Raw genomic sequence first — 20,142 nt, 5'->3', positions numbered from 1 at the left:
CGGAGACCGACCTTGGTTGTGCCTTGGAGACCGACTGTCTTCATGTCTTCTCGCTCTTGGCGCTGTATCTTCTGGCGAATAGACAACCGAGCAGACGAATCAGACGGTGATAAAGTTCCATTCGTACTACTGGGACAGTATTTTAACAGTATACTACTACATCCAACTACAACTTTTAAAGCGCCATATCTTGCAATAAAACTGATTATGACAGATTCATACTCAATCCCAGAATTCACATCAACAGGGGGAGGAATGGGGGAGGATATACTTACATTTCCTAGATGTTAGCAGGTCGTTTTCGTCCAGTTGTGATCGTCTTGTCTCTCCCACCATGCTTAGTCCGATCCGGTTGTGACTGAAGCATGTAGACAAAACTGTTGAGCAGCAAGACTCGTTGAGGTGATTATGACTATCTCTCTCTCTCTCTCACCTCATGGTGAAAATAATGCTGGAAGTCAAACTATTGTGTCAAGTGCTTACGGAATTTGAAATGCCTCTGTCGGGATGGATTGTGGTGTCTCCTCCAGGTGGAGAAAGACGTCTCAAGGTTGTGAATGTCTCCTGGTAGTGACTATTACAGACAGGGCTAGCCACCTTACAGTGACAAGTAAAGAGGTATCCTGGTTGTGACTATCGTCTGATTGTGACCACAGGCATGCAAGTCACACGCGAAGACAAAAACAGACCGGTCGGGAGGTGTCCTCTATGGGACTGACTTGACACTACTGTCATGACCAGATACTTGGCTTGATCCTTGGTGTCAAAATGAACAAAATCTCTGGTGGCGTTTTATTTTGGACTCAAATACGTCGTCCCCAACTAGAATCTTAGGGTCTCAATGGGGATAAATCCCAATATTTTGCGCCCAATCCAAACAATGGAAGGCTGTACATCTGGTTATGACAACACATCAGGACAAGTGAACCCATAAAGCTATGAAAAGCAAACAGTAGATGTTTCATGAAAGTTTTTGCATTTATTAGCATTCTCCCTAAAAACATGATTGCATGGGCTTAAGACATTTTGCTTCAGATATGTCTATCATTATCATCGTCATCCAATCCACCTGATATACTATTTCTAGGATAGATTTTACAAGGTTTAAAAGCATCAGGACATCAATAGCGGATTAAAGCTGACTACATTTACACACAAAGTCAACTCCTCAATAAATTACACACACCCAAAACAGATAAAAGAAAGACTGTAGAGACAATTCTAAGAAGACTATTCTAAAAAGACTATTCTAACATTTTTCATCGAATTCAACCTGATTTTTTGTTTAAAATGGCAGCTTAGAAGGGTTATTCATCCCAACTTGAAACAAATGCTCTTCCTTAATGAAGTCACTGTCAGCTAAGGTAAGAGATATAAGCCTACATGCCAAGGTACACCAAAAAGTATCTAGCAGATTGTAGAGCACATTCAAGAAAAGTCTCAAGTCTAACAATCTCGACATTAAATAACATGGACCTTGTCAAAACTATATCAGCAAGTAAACCATGGACGGAAAGATTTTGCTTTCTGAAACCTTAACAATAACGCCAATTGGCATAACAATTATGACAATTTCATTTTAACAGTCAATAGGATGTGTCTTTCTCAATATCTACGTGTACCTCACACAGCATATCAGGATATACCGAATGCTGCCAATAGATTGGTCAATGTTGTAACATCTTAAATCCCATAGGGACAATATACATTATACCGAGAACATTTTTCTCATAGACAACCCCCCCAACCCCCAAAAAATCATGACGTGGACCATAGCTCAGTTTGTTGCTGTTTCTACTGACCAGTGCATTTTGACCAATTGGCAAAAGAAGCATAGATTAGGAAGCACACTAAATGACTAAAGTAGTTAAGGCTGCTGAAGTGCACCCATGACCATGACTAGTGAACAGCAACCAATTAAAACAACAGTGGTTAGGGCTGCCAAAATGCAGTTGTCGAGACTGTCTAACCATAGAATTTTCAGCTGCTCACATGCAATTGTTATGACTGGCGAACTACAGAATTAACAGCAGCGAACAGTCATGTAGTCCTGTCGAACTACAGAAGTTCCAGCTGCTAACATGCAACTGTTCATCTGTATCTACTGAACAGTTGCTACAGCAGTTATGGCTGTTGAACTACAGCTGTTTCAACTCTTGAACTACAGCTACTGAGGTCGTCTGTAACTCCAGCTGTTACGGCGGCTGAACCGAAGTCCCAGAATCAGTTGACAAATCGGATCCCAGCCTTCGTTCCTGTCTCTCTTCCCGACTCTTTTTTGCAGCTGCAAGCTGATATTTTTTATCAGCTGCGTCTAAATTAGCGTAAAAGATCTTCATGATTCCCAGGAGTCTCTCTCCTTTCAAGAATCTATGACTTGTCGTGTGGCGGGATATTTCCAGTGGAAATTTCTCGTTGTCAAGGTACACGTTGTGATGAGTTAGGACGGAGATAAGATGGTGCATGAGAATGTCTTCGAGCGCGTCCGGGATTGGTTGAAGTTTGGCGATAAATTGAATCAGATATTCTGTCACGTGGTGGCCACCCTGAAGACAAAGATATGAGAAATCAGCATTTGGTGAAGTGGATGAATAGTAAAACAGAGTACTGCATCAAAATGTCTTAAATTAGGACCGATGACCTTCTTGTCACTTCTCAATAGGCAGTTGTGTATGTCACTGTGGTTTTGAAACTTTCAAAATTGTTAGTAAAGCAGGTTACACATTACTCTCTGTTAGGCGATTTTGAAAAATTTGAAAAGTTAAAGTTTGCACCCAATTCTAAATCTAATTGAACACAATTGGCCGTCTTCTAACCTTTTCTAATCTTTGGAATGCTTCCTCCGGCTGGTCCATATGTTGAAGAATACATGTCAGATCTTGAGTTCGAATGATTGGTTCCTGGAAGGAAAGTTCAGGCATTACCTAAATGGGTCAGTTCTGCAGACACTTGCACAATCATTGCCTCTTAAAAACTCTGAACGCTGTGAAGGAATTCCACACTCCCACCTGTATTGCCAGGCACCATTACACTGCAGGAAACATTTATCTCCTCAGCTAGCTGTCAACCAACCAGTCATATGATAATAAGCTACCAATCACTCATGTGGTAAGAGTACAATAAAATCTCGAATAAACTTTCAGATGACTCACTAGTAAATGGTCCATCCAGTCCCACAGTATCGATGATAAAACGTGTGGATCTGAAAGCTCCGAGAATTCCTTCCATATACCGTGACCTCCATTAAGTAAATACTGAAACAAGGAAAATGTTAGTTTAGACACACCCTGATAAATTACAGCAAAATATTTTTGAAGAAATTGCGTCTGGCCTACTGATAAGACATGAAAATGAACACTTGATCTTTCGAAAGTGCATTTACCTTGTATTTTTTCACTGTTTCCTTTACCTCATCTGTGTAATCAGTAGCTGCTAATGCCTGGGCAACCCATAGAAGGGATGGCTTGGCAGTAAAATCACCAGCAAAACTATCAGAGTCTTGTTTGTCACTATCTGAACTATCATCCAACAATGTCGAGGCCTGCCTCGAGTCCATGGATACCGAGTCGTCAACATTGCCACCAGGGAAGGCACGAGGAGCTGCTGCTTTCAGGTAGGATATGGTGTCTGTTTGGTCATGGAGAGCCGAGCTGTGACTGCTGTGCGCCAACTCCAGGAGCCGTTCACAACACACGAATATTACCTGAAAAGTATATTTGATATGCTAATGTTCGAAAGAATGAAATAAATGAGCTTTTCTCTTCAAGCATGGAGTTGATATCCATTGAGATGTTTAGTTCCTTTCATTGCATGTTCAGCGACAGAGCCAGAAATACACTCCAATGACCCGGGACTGGTTTCAGTGCTAGGAATCGATTCCTATAATAGAATTTCTTTTACCTTTGGAAGATATTTCAAGCGCCTGGCTTCATAACCATGAAGTACACCTCTCTGTCTGGTGAGGTGTTGAGAGAGGGTGAAATCATTGAAGGCTTCCTCGCTGAAATAGAAAGAGGGTTTTTTTTCAACTGGCCTGACCTCTCTAGTGACTTAAATAATAGATTGCTTGAGGGGGATGCATCAGCATACTCACGTTGATGAGAAGACCACTCTAAATGGTGTAAGATGTTCAGTGAACTGCTTCAGGCATTCGATCTGACCGCTCGTCTGGATTGACTTTGGTCTGAAAATAAACAACCAACAAATATTGTAGATGTTTACTCATTTTAAACTACATGTAGTATGATTGTTACAAAACCTGCCACATTTAAGCAATTATAAAAGACATAAGCAGTAACACTTGAGTAAAACGTAACACTCGCGTTGTTTTGCATCCTTTCATTGCGTACCTTTTCGTCCTGATATAATTTACCACCTCGTCAGCAGTCATGCGGTTATTGAAGATAAGGTAGCTGCCAATGAGAACCCCAGTACGCCCTAATCCGGCATGGCAGTGAACTGCCACCTTTCCTTGGGAGATGGCGAACTGGAAGACTCGCACCATGTCCAGGAGAGTTCTCATGCTGCCTGTTCCATAGTCCGGCCTAGAAGATAAAAAAGCAAAAGAAATTGAGAAAACGATAGGCACATGCTGATGATTCCAAGAAGAAAAGTGAGCTCAATGAACCTTGAACTCATCTAATCAAGACAATAGTCGGAATTGAAATTTGCATCTTCAACAAGTCTCAGTTTCTATCTGGGGAACTTTTTAGTAGGGATAGGGTGCTGGATTCATATAATACATACCATGCAAAGTTGTAGAAGAATACTGAAAGAGAAACAGTGGATATTAGTTCAGCAATTGATACAGTGTCGAACTGCTACATTTCTTGGCCAAGTCAAATCGGGAGAGGTACATGTACAGTAGTACTAGTAGGTATTCGCTCTCGGTGTTTAATCCAGAAGATATTTCCAGGCTTGGGGCTTGGAAGCACTATTTACTGATTTGCATTGGCTTACTTTCATTGTCCATGAATATCTGCGGGTTGTAAACAAGTCCACCTTCTTCCAGCTTCCCACATGCAGCATGTTCACCGGGCGTCTGAAGACTTATCACAGATTTGATGCCTGCACTGGAGTGAGGAAAACAGATTATTTTTTCAAGCTTTTGGAATCATGCTCAGTTTTTTAACTCTTCATATTATAAGATGAAATGAGGAGGCGAAGACCAAGAAGGGCAATGCCGCCACTTTTGATGATGATAACGATGAAAGCCTAAACCATTGTGGAAGTGCATTGTAAAGATGTAGTAAGTAGTAAGTAGTAAGTCAATACCAGGGCAAAAGGCCTCTATAAATTGGTCTCTAGGCCCTTCATGCATAAATCAACACCATGTTCAAACACTTACTCTTTAAATTGGTCAATTATTTTAAACTCTGTTATTTGTGCTGTGCTCGGTCGAGCCATTGCAAGTATGTTCTCTGTTATCCTGCAATAGAAATATAACATGAACTTTTGGACATACTATTGGTTGTGAGTGTGACGAAATTTATGCGAACTGTTAATCAGCTTTTCTTCGAATTAGAAAGTTTAAGAATGTGGAACTAAGATAAGAATCTGATGAATTCAAAAAGTTAGTATGCTGACTAGAGATTAGAATAATTCTCACCAATTTGAAAACAATCCTTTGATTTCCATCTGCTCCTCACTCCAGCAGTCAGATCGATCATATTTGCAATGTTTTCCTCGACAGAACAAAGCACACATTTTATCCTCCGGTATACCCCGGCGCAAAGCTTCCGATAGCGCTCCATATGCAGCTTTTGCAGTTTTACCTGCGGAGACAAACAAAATCACCTTTTCATCACTATCATAATCATGCAGTTGGATCAGGGCAGGGAGTTTCTAATATGTGTTTCAATTAGCAATTACCCACTCTTGTAGATTGATCACCATCTGAATTTACGTACCTCCTTCCACTTCAGAATCCCAATCAATATCTTCTGCAATGAAACTGTAGTCAAAGGCTGCCAGCCCACCGCTGCAATAACAAATGAATAAAACTGAGTGAGCCTGATGCCACAGGATTAGGACTCGAGTCTTAGTGAATTGGCTCAGAGCAGGACTTGGACCAGTGGTGCCATTTCCACTGTTGGTGCGATACTCTAGGCAGTCTTTGACTCACAATATCTTACTCAACCCAGGTTACGAATGGTCGGAAATGATCAGGTTGTAGTGCCGATTTGGCAATTGAGCAGCTGTTGTGTTAGTGTTACAGTGTTAGGTCGATTGGAGTTCTAGTACCGGTACCGAAAGGTTTCAGGATTCCATCCGATGGACTGGTTTTTTAGCCTTGATTTACAAGGAGGGTATTGAGAAAAAGCCTGACAGTAACTACTAATCATTGTAGTACTGGACTCGGTATAGGCTAGTAGTAGTACTTGTACTTTCACTTTCACTTCAGTTCACTTTCACTTCAGTTCACTTTAACTTCCAGGACCAGGGCCATCTGTGTGACATTCGCCACCTGCCCATAGTCTATAGGCCTTGGCTACATGCTCATCCAATTCACACGCTAACCCAATTGCCCACAGTTTGTTACGCCTATGGATAATGGACAATCATGAAAATGACCGCCATGTTTCATGACAGAGCCACTCTCAGCTGTCTGGCAGGAATGATACACGGAAGACGGATCCAGACTGACCATAGAAAGACTGTAAAGATGTGACAGAGAAGAAGACAACTGTGTAACACACATGAGGTATCAGGACATAGTGAGTGTGAATGAAACATGGACATGGAGAAGAATGGAATGTGAATCACTGAATGTCCTGTGCATTGCAACTGCAAGTGACATCTCCAGGACATTTCATTGAATTCAAGAGTCGATTTCTCACTGACATGCAAACCTCATCACTGCAATCGTGTCTTCTGACACATAGATCATTAACTAACAGCAAGTGTGTTGTAGAACCCTCTTAAATAAGCAGCAAAATGCTTGGGAAGAGAGCCAATTGTCATGATTGTACAAACCTTTCATATGTGGCAGCCATTTTGACGCATAAATGGTTGCCAACTATCTCGACCAATCAAGAAAGGCCATTACAAGTTCTACGGCATTCTCCAAACATCGTCAATGGTGATTATTGTTGACAAGTCTCACTCGACCTACTGTCTCTGCCAAGAAGTAAACCGCGTCAATATTTTCCACACTTGCCGGGACTACTAGTTATTGTCCTCACTAATAGGTGGCAATCCTCCAGTGACCTCTTTTAAAGACTTGGATTGCTGCAGCACGCTTTTGTATCATAAACATTTCAAACTCATATTGATCCGAAATCTTGAAACGATTTCATTGATTATCAATAGTATCTAGGTTGTTCGTCCGTACTGGAAACATCAAAGTATTATTTTGACGCTGAAACACAAAAATATCATTTTTTTTAGAAGTTATCGATGGCAACAGATTTGTTTAAAGAGGATGACACAGTGGAATTTGACACAGATGTTGGTCGTAACCGCCCAGATCGTAAATAAACTGTACAATAAAGATATCATCTAGCTACTCGTAGAGAATGTTTGTTTGATATGGAGGTTTTAGACATTTACATGTACAGTACATGGGCCAGCATATCGATTAGGGGCCTGCTTTAAACGGACAGAACAGCAGCAGTAGGTCGAAAGCATTATCGCAGAGATTGATTCACCATTTAATACCGCGCCTTGTATCGGCTCGCAAAATCGCGAGAAGAGGAATTCACTCAGCCAAAAAGATAATACCCTAACTGCATTAAAAACAACAAGTGAAGGTAGGCCTATATCGCAATTCTATAGCGCGTAAGATATAATGCAGCACCATCCTTTTTGCCCTGGGACATGAAAACTTGTTTGTAGTTTATTGTATTCTTATTTCAATGGCACATGCAGTTCCGATATGTGTTCGTTTCTCGCTATCGATTCGAATCTGTTTTGAGCAAACTCATCCTGTGATCATGCAGGCTTTTGTTTAAAACATTGAGAGGCGGATACGACTTCATCCATCCTGAGGAAAGGGCCGGAGAAGCGAACATTAACCCCTGATTTCGTCAGGATGAACTTCATCGCGACTTGACTGGTTTAGACTCCCGAGGCAGTCTCATTTCATCATCCTTATTATATCACTCTTCCTCCATATCATCCACTGCGTCCGGAATAGCGGCCATTTAAACAGTAACTATATCTCTTCCTGTCTGCAAAGTATGGAAATGTCCACTTTCGACAGAGGAGTCGACACCGGAAGTTTAAAATTCCGTGGAAGATGTTTTACGAAACTATGGCAGCAAGGTAACAGACAGCCTCAAGAAATGTCTCGATAAAATTGTGAAAAAATGCCCCCTTGGAAACATGGAAAACATGGACCCTCCTCGCCTACCCTAACTGTTATAGCCCCCCTCCCCTCCACATCACCCCCTGCACCAGGTGACAACCCCAGAAAGATCTCGATTAACAAAAAAAACCATGGAACACCTTGCCTACCATGCGCCCCCCCCCCTCGATTCCCACGACGGTGGCCTTTTTTTGTCGCCTTCAATCGGGTTCACGAACTTGGACACTCTTATGTGTGGTGGTTTCCCAGTAAACATGTATACTGGAAGAGAGTGGCAGTAATACTCGGTTTACAGGGAGAGAGCGATAAGTGCGGTTATATAGTCAGGTCGCTGAGCAGATAAGGGCAAGCACTTCCTTTGGCCCGCGAGTGGCGAGGTTCGGGAATTGGCCCCACCGGTGCGCGTGCTTGCACGGGTGTGGTCCGGGAATTGACCCCACCGGTGCGCGTGCTTGCACGGGTGTGGTGGTTCGGGAATTGGCCCCACCGGTGCGCGTGCTTGCACGGGTGTGGTCCGGGAATTGACCCCACCGGTGCGCTTGCTTGCACGGGAGTATTGAAAGGCGGAATTAACCTATTTGGTGGCGTTGGAATAGAATGACTGCTTGGTCGAGACGACCAGAGGAATAAATCGTTATCGATAATAAATCGTTATCGATATGCACGGATAATGTCGAGTGATTTCTTCAATACTGTATTCTTGCCAATGTAAACCAAAAACACACCTATGACCGACTATCGTGTTGAAAACATCCTCCAGTTCATATTGCCCACTTCCGCTGGGCTTGGCTACCAATATATCTCAATCATCAACTCCGCGATACTTAAAACTGTTTTTCCTCTTGGTTATATGAAACACGAAGCCAACCGGATGGCAGACATCCTACACATTCGCTCAACTCCGAGTTACACTCCAGTAGCTTTCGGTCGAAAGGAAGAGATGAAACTATAAAATGTGTCGAATGCCTACGTTAAGCAGAGTTCAGGTCTCCATCAGCTTAATTTTTTTACCATTTCTTCAAATCCTCTTTCCTTTAGCTTTTCTTGAGACCAGAATAGCCATGATAACATCCATTCATACTAACATTATCATACAAGAAGAAAACTGAAGCCAGAAATAGCTTGCTGACGAAGCAAGCGAAAGCTCTCTCACAATGGATCAGAGATAATGACGTCACAGGTTTATTGTCTGGTTCATCTCCGCGTACATTGTGAGGAAGAAAGACTGCAAGGAACGTAGATCTCTTTACCACTCTACGTATCGAAGGCAGTGTTTCACGGGGATCAAACAGCTAGGGCTTGGTGATATATCAGAGAATAATTATGTTATGTATTTGGTTGGATAAAGCGCAAATGATCAACTGAACTGGTCTCAAACAAACGTTCAATTAGAGTTGGTGAGCGGATGCGCAATCCTTTAGCAGACGAGAAAAAATCAAGGCGTCTAAAATCACAACCAAAATCGAAAGTGGTGTCGTCCTTTTCTCTTTATCAACTGATCCACAATTCTGAAAACATGGGCAAGTTATTGATACATTAATGGGTTAATGGGTCGTGTGCTGAGATTTCCTCGCTCATTATATTCACTCACATCCCTTCAGGCCAAGTTACTCTTCTTTTCCAATCCAGTTTCCGATGGATTCGCGTTAAGCGAGCGCCAATCCACCCCCGCGTTCGCTTGCTCGTGCGGCACTCGACAATCTTACATCGGTTTTGTAATCCATTTATGAATGGGTGATCACGTGATTACCATATATGGAGACTTTGAGGACAGGTGATGTCTATTTTAAGAAGCTGGTGAAGATGAAGAAGGACTGAGAAAAAATTTAATGTAAATTTTTTACTTGATATAGTTTTACATGACATTATGAGATTAAGTTAGAAAGTCATTTAATGATTGTTCCGCCTACGCTTTCCGTAATCGCTCTTCTGCATAATATGTATACTCTTTCTTTAAAGGGGTACGCTCTGTTCATTGTATCAGCTGGTGGCTGAATCGAAATGCACAGTGGCTTTGGGCAATCATTATGCATGCTAATTGGCTGAGACTTGGTTTTTTTAACATTTCAAAATCTATCATGTCCTCACCAGGGAGTTTTCGCAAATCCCCCGAAACGCCAAAGCGAATGCCTAATCCATTTTCGACACGCTGATCATGCCAAAGATGTAGATGTTGGTGCTGGCGTTTCGGGGACGTTGTGAAAACTCACTGCGTACGGTTACGCTCTATGTCCGGCGCTAGTCCTTGCTATGTGTGTATCGACATTTGTGACAACGTCAGCTGACCATTGACAAATCAGTCCAACAATAATGGCCTATTTCCATGGTAATAAACGTGAGGTGTGTACTAGCTGGCAATTGAGAATTCTGCAGCTGACACTGTATTAATAAAAGATATCCCATTCACAAAATCCATATATAGTTCCAGTGGGTGGATTATGAAATACCTTGTCAATGATTGTCGTACGTGCATAGTAAATCAAGGAGGTCCAATCATCAGTACAAAATACATATTTAGGAATTACCTGATTGAGTAAGATTGAGTTTGGATATTACCTTTTATATAACTCATTTCGGAATCAAAATGCTGTATAAATGTTACCCAGTCACTATGATTTTGGCCTACTATACTTCATTGGGTTTATTCTGAAAGTAAGCCTGCAATTTTGATGAATTTTAAGCTCTTGAAACCGATTTTTAAGGTGTCACATGGAGAAGAAAGCGTCAGAAAGCTTCGAAAGTGCATGTATCTCGAACCTTACCATCAGATTATGACATTTTTCTCAGGACAATACATCATTAATTCATTTCCTTACCGGTATACCAATATGTATTCCATAAATGAAGCTATTTAGACGAATAATACACCATATCGGGGAGTGGCGTCTCATCTTGCCCGCAGAGAGGCTAACATCTTCATCATCCGTAATCATTATCCCTCAGCCTTCGCTAGGATATAAATAGGCCCGTCTAATGGCTTTTCTGTGATCTTTTACATTGCCTATGATGCTCTGACATTACCGTAGCTTAATAAAAATATCCTTTCCCTGTATGAACGGAGGTATCTCGAGGGTGTTTCGAGCGATATTTCACTCACAGGAAGTTAGTTGTCCTATCATGTATATTATTCTCTTCTCCTCGAGATGGGATTTCATTCATGTCGTTTCATCCAAGCTCGCGTTCACAAGAAAGGAGGTGGGTTTGGAGACGAATAACCAATCACAGCAGACATCTGTTAGTGTTGCTTCTTGAAAAAATCGTCTGCCCTACACTTCCGCTTTTAGTTCACTTTGACACGAACGAAGGTGGATTTATATAGAACTGCCACGCATAGGCTATCTTCTTTGATAAAAAATGATGTTCTCTGCAGTGATAACGTTAACTTCCGGCTAAGGTTCTTCAGCAAGGGCTTGCTGCTTGTAATTCATTGCAATCGTGGGTGATGGTGTCTAGTGCACGGTGTATAGTGATCGAGTTTTAGGTGGGCGTAATGGTAAAACTGAGCGCTTAATGTTCTGCGCTCAAATGATTATTTGTACCATGAATATTACATCATGTACCAACAAGGTGTATGGTAACAACAATGGAACATGTTATTCATGTCACGTATCCAAAGAAGATCAATAGATGTACGCGTACACATACAACGTTTGTAGAATACAATGGTTATCTTTTTTAGTAACAAATTATAACAGACTATTTCTCCCGGCTTGCTTTCCAAAGTTTGATCCCCAGCATTGTAAAACAACAGTAACAACTTCGAAACCTTTTCGGCAAGTGAGCTTTTCGAGGAAGGACCTTCTTCAAAGAGAAAGCTTTCGCTTGAATGGGGAAACACCCGAAAGTAACTTTTTTACTGTTTGCCCAAAAGAGTCCCTCCCGAATGATCTCATGGCTAAATGAAGTTATTCATCACCAAAATGACACGAAATTTTTCCAGTCCAAATATAGAGAGCGCATAAAAACAATATCGGACTGATGACTTAACAAATCAACAACAAAAATTATCTTCCCTTATGAGTATTTTTTTCCATTCAATGCATCTCCTTGCTATTTTTTGTACACAACAAATCAATATTCAATGGGTGGAGTATTCAGAAAAATAGACCCATTATTGTTATATCATCAGCTATATCTTCATTTCCTATACAGCTAGAAGCTGAATATATGGAATTCTGATTTCAAAGCCGGAGCTTAGTCGAATGATGAGTGGGCAGGCGATTTCAAAGGATTTCTGCGCTGCAAAAATATCATTGTCGAAAGGTTGGAGGATGTGGAGGTGAAACATTGTCGAAGTGATGTTATAATGGTAAACATCTTGTGGGAGCATCTTGACCCTCAAGTTTGGAATTCACTAGTACGCCAACCCGGTCTTTCTTGCATCAATGAGAGGAGGCTACGGACGGTGTACCTCTCAATGGTAGTTCATGCAGGTTGTGTGGGAGATGCCCGAGTGAATCGGCTGATTTTTTCCACTCTTACCATGGAATATGGTACTCTTCTCAATTATAACAACAAACAATATGATTTTATTTTGATATTGTTGTGGACAAACCAGAGCTTTATCTAATTAGCTGTTATTTTACCTTGCCATTTCCGTCTTGGCAACGATTCGATTGCCAATGGAGACTGATTGACAACGGAATCCCCATACCTTATTTGGTTTGGCAAAGGGATATCCCCAAATATCAACCAATCGGGAGACCGTTGTCGGTGATCTTTCAGGCTTTCCCTTCCTTATAAGTCTTGGAGTAAAAGTACCCGCCAGAGGGAACTCTCAAAGATGGGTATTCCTCTGATCAGGAAGAAGCCGCTTGGGGTACAGAATAAATTATTGGTGGCGGAGACTAGCTGAAAAGGTCACCACTATTGATCAGAAGATGTCTGACTGAAATGTCAAGAAGAAATATACAATTGTCTCCTTTCAGAAAGAGATGATTGAATTTATGATACGAGACCTCCAAAACAGATTTTGGCTTGGGTAGAGAAGGCTCCCTGGGCAGTCCATTTCGTCATCCTATTCATACTGTCTCATAGGGTGAGGGACGAGGCCGGTCCACTGCATCCGGAGTGTAGGGTCGAGCAGTCGGAGATACCTTCTCTTTTTTAAAGGAAGTCTGATGCGTACAAAATGAAACAATTAAGAGTAAAAAGCGTTCGTTTTTAAGGGGATTTTCTTAAGAGTTTAAGAAACCAAACAATTCGTTATTGATATATTCTGACGTATGTTTTATATTTAGAAATCCGGGTGTTTTCCGGGAGGCGTTTTCCTGAAAGAGTTTGATTAATGGGAATTCGGGATGACGTCATTATGGTCAACCCACGGGATAAAGGAATACCCCTCTGACGCTATTTGGTCTATTATCATTTGGGTGAACCCCCAAAATTCAATCACATCGATCAAAACTGTTATTGATTATGGGTTTAAACATGTCTTTACTCGTATATTTAACACAACAAGTAAATTGAGACAACGTATTATAGGTTCAGGGCACTGTTGTGATAACATTCTAAAAGAAATCAAAATAAGTATTTTCCCTCCAGTGAGGCGATCAAAAGACATTGCTTACGGTGATGAAACCGTTGTGAAACTGTAGCGACCCCCCCCCCCCCCTCCGTTCCACAGGGTTCTTTAGTCTGAAAGCAGATCGATTCCACAGTTAAAACTTTAATTCCCTTTTATTGACTAACGATAAATCATTGTCTATCTATAGTCTATTTACCAAAAACAATTTCAGACCCTATGCATATTCTAGGCAGCCACACCTACGCGCCAGACTGGTGATATAGTACATACTCTGAAATAAAGGCGGCAAACATGAGAGAACTCAGGTTGGAAAGGAGATCTGGCTCGTTTTCGTCTCGCCGAGATATTGATATTGAGCTGTAGAAAAGGATAGCCCAGAACCATAAGCTGATATGAGCTTATGCTGTATGTACCTTATACCATGCACTTGACATATCCGAACGTTTTACACACAAGCTTTTGAACAAACTTCTTCCGCAGGGCATCTTCAATATTTTGTATCTAAAGTGTGTTTAAAAAACCTTTGCCGAGGGAAATTGCTTCTGAGCCGAATATATCGCATTCACCAACAAAATTATATGGACGTGCACTATTAGGTCGCATTATAAGATTCATGATCCAAATTCAGGTCCCTTTGTCACACATTTTATAGTATGCTGGTATAAACAATGACCTCGCAGTCTATTTCGACACCGGTCCTGAACCTTTCCCTGAAGCTGCCCTCAGTAGCCTATCTTACCAACCTCAGCTAACCACCCGTCACCTCATCACTAACGAACATCAATGTCACTTGGAAATTGGCGTCAGATGGTCAGTAACAGAGTGAGACGGTAAACTTTCGTCTGCTTTAACGGCGTCAGACTGTAAAAACCGTTGAAAACTCTGGTATATTTAGGTTCGTTTTAGGTAACATCTCTGCTAATTGTGATAAAGTTTCTCGCACCATTTAATATTTCTAGTTCAAGGACAAGTTGAATAGTACATATTCGTTCGGAAAAATAATTGCTCTGGGGGGGGGGGGGGGCAAAATATCAAGTTTGTAGAAGGGTTTTACCACTTGATCGATTTCGAATCGAAAAAATGACGTCTTTGACACCTCTCCTACAGACCATATCACCTGATTCTTCGAGAAGCATAATAATCGCCTTATAGAGATGCAATTGGAGATGTGATTCTCCTTGGGTGGTATGATCAGAATGTTCTGAAAGTGACACCGAAATCCCTTACATTATCACCGTGTTTATCAATTACGATATTGAATTCAAGGGAGTGTTTTCGAGAGGGAAACCAATACACGACATGAAGACCAACCCGCAAGTCAATCATGGTAATTGTCCGTGACGTCACATGACCCATCAATTAGTGTCAACATGGAATCTGAGTAGTCGATCGGAAACAATTAGTGTTGTTGACATCAGCAGATCAGTCCATGGCAATGGCTAAATCCGTTTTTCTCTGCCCCAATGTTGCAAACAGTTTGCCACTTGCAGGTTACGCGTTGACAATTGGGGATAAACCACAATACGACTGCTGGAAATGCATCAGCACAGCCAAGTTCAGTAATAATACAAGCTTCTTGGCCCTGTCATGTCAACCGTTATTGTATTTAGAACAGAGCTGTAGAAGACAACGTATAACCTTACATGTACCGTTATTATTTAAACTCAATGTCACCAAAAACGGCATCTGACCATCTTCTTCCACTGACATGATATCAAAAATCAGACTTCTATGCCAATATCAAATACCAGAAGTATCGCTTGCTAATCACCAGCAGATTGTTTTTACACATGTAATGTGTGAATATTATGTCAGATGACCAGGTTGATTGGCTTGTATCTGATTGCCCACCCACGATATATTGATCGGTGCGCAAAGATAATTGATCCGAAAACATGGACGCGAAATCCGGCCGCTAACAAGAAGGGGGCGCCACAGTATGGGCCATCCTGAGATTCAGTTTATGTCGGGGGTAAATTATTCCCCAAAAAACCGACTAAAAAATATATATATAGCCAAGTGGGCGCAGATTTTGAGAGCTCCAGCAAAGGGAGTGGTTGGTTGTTGGAGACCAAAACGGTAAATATCCGGGCAAGAAAGATGTAAACAAAGCGATTTAGACCACAGCTCAGTTGGTAAAAGGCGGCCCATTGACATTCAGATTTGAACAAAATCCGCACAGGCCTACGCAAGTCATATGATAGGTTGTGCTCGTGGTGAAAAGGCCACCGATCAAACAAATCTCTCCAGGGCGAATCCCCATTGAGATTTTACAAAGCAGAGACCTACATTTTTCGATGTATATCCTTTTTTTTGGGAGTTTTTGTTATGCTTGGCAGGGTGTCACAGTTCTCCTTTGAGTGCATATGTTCTTCACCCACTGATTTAAATCGTCGAATTAGAAATTGAAAAAAACCATTTCAGGCCTCACGCCAATTCGTTCAAATTAGGGTCAAAACGCTTCATTGAAATTTGACAAAAATACCTTATATATTTCTTATTTTCATGTCATTGCTTCGAAACTGATTTTGAAAGAGGGTCAAGATAAGAATACATAACGTAGCCGGAATTCAGCTAATTGGCCAAAAACCAAAAGTCATCGAAATTGTGAAAATGTTGTTATGTCTAATACGCCTTTGTAATGATGGGAAAAAAGTATCTTATAAAAGTTACCAAAATGACGAGTGGCGTTCTACTATGTCAACGATTACCGGTTGGTGTCCCAGTCCTCCATGGCCAGATATCGGTGTTTTAACGCTCTGATGGGGAGCAATCAAAAACGTTACAGCGGCCAAACTGGATATTGCATAGCTAACAAAAACAAGTCGATAACACTGATTTAGTGATTGATCACGATAATGTAATGATCTATAACTGGGAGTGAACTGGACCGCGGCCAGGATTTCTTGCCAAATCCATTCTTATAAATCACAAAAGTTGTTTCACAAGCACAAAGCTTTATTACACCATTCACAGGTATGAATTGATACTTCACAATGGTGGTATAATATGAGTAAGTGGAGTAAGGTTCCCCTACGGGCTTTCGGTGTCTCAGACCTTTTTACAAGGAACAGAAGAGTTTCCGACGAAGGCTTGGTCATTGCCAGACAGTCCCATTTTGATACCCAACTGTAACACTTACTGTCGGTGAAGACATCTCTTTTTAAATTAAAACCAAAATTTTTTTGCGCATGCGGTTCCAGGTTGTTTTACTCGTTGGGCGCACTGAGTACGTTTTATCTTATCTGTGATGGTGTAAGATTGGTGGAGGAAATGCTCTTCTTCGCAAACACGGCAGTTTCTAACACGCGTAAACATTGTAATATCATAAAAAAACATAAACTCAACGCTTTTCTCGCAGTAAAAGGATGCGGTTATGACCTCTTCCCTCGAAACATCCGTCAACATCAAATCGTTCGACCACTCCATGTTAGTAGGAAGTAACTATCTATAGCCAAATAAAAGATAATGTAATGCGATATCTGGATATCGAATGCGATATATCACCAATGTTTACTATAAATTCTGACCAGGGCGATAAAAATCCGTGCCACAGCGCTTTCATCCTACCTTATGGCGCAAGGTGCCCTTCGGTCAGAAAGGAAGGGTTTCGAAGAAGCAGCTGATCCATGTGACGTCACTGGCGATCTCCTGAGCCAAGAAAAACAACAAGTGTCTGTCTGAAGGGTAAATAATTTCACTCTAACGTGACTGTATACTACTAAGACCATTCATAGTTCAAGGTACAGATAGGCCGCCTTCCAGCAGCAATCTGAAGAAATGAACATCCTCAGTTCGAGTGTTCTGTTTGTCTGCAGTATCTTGTTCACGCAGTAAAACATCTGCACGGCGCCCACTTTCGTATCTCGTCGGGGTTTTCCGGATTTTGTCAGACGTTTTCGCGTAAACCATGACGTCATCATCAGTTCTTGATAATCTAACAGTGGTGAAATGCTGAAGATTTCGTATTATATATCCTTATACATGTATATATCGTAGAACTGGCAATTATGGAGTAAACCAACCCATGAAAGAAAAGTAAAGGTGTTTCACCCATGCTGTTTTACCATTTTGTCCGTCAAGGACTAAGAGAATTGGTAAGGCAACAAACAGTGCAGTGAACTTTTCTGAGAGTGCTAATAGCAAAGTCTTGAATGGGAAAGCGTGAGGTCCTGCTGGTTCATTTACTTGAAGCAAAAGGCCTTTACAGGGAAACCATATGCCTATAGAGAAAAGATATCAACTCCAAGGCTAGTGTTTTTCCAGTGACAGGATCATTACGACGAAATCCTTTTATTTTCAATGGGGATATTTTCAATATACTTGAAGGAAAGGCCTATAATGTACGGTCTGGGGAATTAAGTGTGGTCAGCTTTGAACGTTTGGCGTCAGGATTAGGGTTATGTCCAATCCCTTGTACAAATATCACATCAACCTGCCAATGTGTGTTTTCGTTCAAGGTGTCCACTGGTTGAGTGTGGTTTCTCGGTTGTAGCTCTCAGTGCTTTTCTGATTGTCTGGGAACTGCCATGCCTCTGCTTATCCCATCTGTCTTTTACACTGTAAACTATGCCTGAAGATGCGACACAGAGCTCCTTAGTCGAAAAATGTCCAGTGATCCGTTGGTCCTGCACGTTGACCTTCACCTTGTTGGAGGTTGACCTTCAAGTTTGTTGAAGGGTCTCTCAACCTGACCTAGCATTTTTGGAAAATTGGCAGCGTTGGACGGGCTGCTGTACGGCAGGACAGCACTAGATGGTGATGGACAAAATTCGCGCTGGTTATGTTATGTTAACTACCATGACTACTTGAAGCGCATTGTTTATCGGTCATTAATTGATTAAAGTGGATGTTTCTCTTTCAATATATACAAGACATCCTGTCGATTGGGAGGAGGTCAATTACCGCAGTATAGAATGTAGGCGGATTGGGCAATTCCATCTGCTGTCATAGCCCAAGACGTCCTCGAAAAAGGTCTATCTGTCCATGGAGGAGGGATACCGACGCACAACGCCGAAAGATCGGCAAGCGGTCTTCCCGCGGGACGGCATGCGCGTTTTTATGCCGTCGTAGATACATGGACACGTAGGCTCAGTCGCGATTTATTTGCGTGTGCCGTCGTCTCAATTTGATGCAACCTGTATAAAAATATGCTTGGCTTTTCTCGAGGCCTTCGAAAGACGTAAACAAGTTGTCCTCAACCTATATATTATATACTAGTATTGTAATTAGGTTAGATATACAATACTCTGTGATAGAATGAATGGATCTACAAGTCATATACACATACGAGACTCCCGGGGCAGACCATTGCGTCATCCTAATTGGATCTCAATATGTGAGAGACGAGGCCGGTCCACTGCGTCCGGAGTGTAATATATACATGTGTATATGGAAAGTCACTGCCAATGCCAACGACTTTGAATTGTAGCACCGGAGAAAATTTAAGGAAAATTAATTTGCCATACATCGGGTTATCGGGTTTTGAACGAAATAACTCCACCCGAAATAGGGTATCAATCTCCTCTATTCTCAAACTTGATAAAGGTATTATATATAGTTTGGGACTTGAACTTTTAGATGTGATGATAATGCTTGGCTAAGATATCGGAATCGCCTCCTATGAAATATCACGCCGAAGACACGTGCAATTAACTTCCACTCCAAAGTAAAAGTGAAAAAGTCAATATGTATACATAAATAATATTGAACAAGGTCAACACGTTATCAATGATTATGGACGGATTAGACAAATCCGATAACGAAATTGTCCTCAGGCATAATGGAATTGCATTTCCGCGACGATTTCGTAACATGACCCAGTTTGGTATGTAAAAGGCAGACATATGCTGGAGGTGAAAAACAGTTAGGACAAGCCATGGATATTCCTGTTTGGCCTAGGCCTATTCAGGTTATCATATGACGTCAGTGGTAGCATTTAAGCTTGAAATGATGACAGTCATGTCTGTCCAAGATAACCCAGTTAGTTGGCCGACAGAAGTCATTTCTGTCAACAATCCATGATTTCATGTCCAGCGAAAAGTCTGTTTTTTATGATGATATGCGCTTCAAGAACAGAAAATCTTTCTTTAAGAACTTAGAAATTAATGGGGGAATGAAGGGTTAATGTTCGCTTCCTCTCTGTCCCAAGCCATTTTTCCTCCCGAAGTTTTTAAAACTTGGCAGTACAGGGAGAGTTTAGGATGACAGGAGTTGAACAGGTCACATCCTGAGTAAGATCCAGATGTCGCAAGTGATGACATCACTGATAATGAAATCATCAGAAAAGCAGACGGAAGAAATCATG

At 41.4% G+C, this 20,142-nt stretch overlaps 1 protein-coding gene across 1 annotated transcript; it reads right to left on the bottom strand.

Moving 5' to 3' along the window:
• Positions 1 to 978: 978 nt before the first annotated feature.
• On the bottom strand, positions 979 to 7,003 carry LOC135490825 (protein tyrosine phosphatase domain-containing protein 1-like). The gene is made up of 13 exons (XM_064776366.1): positions 6,976 to 7,003; positions 5,910 to 5,980; positions 5,609 to 5,774; positions 5,348 to 5,428; positions 4,960 to 5,072; positions 4,747 to 4,768; positions 4,350 to 4,544; positions 4,094 to 4,183; positions 3,901 to 4,000; positions 3,383 to 3,703; positions 3,153 to 3,254; positions 2,817 to 2,900; positions 979 to 2,546 (listed from the first exon to the last, which is right to left on the bottom strand). The coding sequence occupies exons 1-13, from the start codon at positions 6,993 to 6,995 to the stop codon at positions 2,196 to 2,198; spliced, it is 1,716 nt and encodes a 571-aa protein (XP_064632436.1). The 5' UTR covers positions 6,996 to 7,003; the 3' UTR covers positions 979 to 2,195.
• Between the last annotated feature and the right edge of the window lie 13,139 nt (positions 7,004 to 20,142).

This window comes from Lineus longissimus, chromosome 7 (assembly GCF_910592395.1).
Source record: "Lineus longissimus chromosome 7, tnLinLong1.2, whole genome shotgun sequence".
In the NCBI taxonomy this organism is placed as follows: Eukaryota; Metazoa; Nemertea; class Pilidiophora; order Heteronemertea; family Lineidae; genus Lineus; species Lineus longissimus.
This window is presented reverse-complemented; position numbering and strand designations above follow the sequence as displayed.

Excerpts from the sequence above, each read along its gene's own strand:
- LOC135490825 (XM_064776366.1), bottom strand. The coding sequence starts at position 6,995 with ATGGCTGCCACATATGAAAG. Across the intron at positions 4,769-4,959 it reads GATATTCATGGACAATGAAA|TATTCTTCTACAACTTTGCA; the intron begins GTAAGCCAATGC and ends TTTCTCTTTCAG. Across the intron at positions 4,001-4,093 it reads AGAGTGGTCTTCTCATCAAC|CGAGGAAGCCTTCAATGATT; the intron begins GTGAGTATGCTG and ends TTTCTATTTCAG.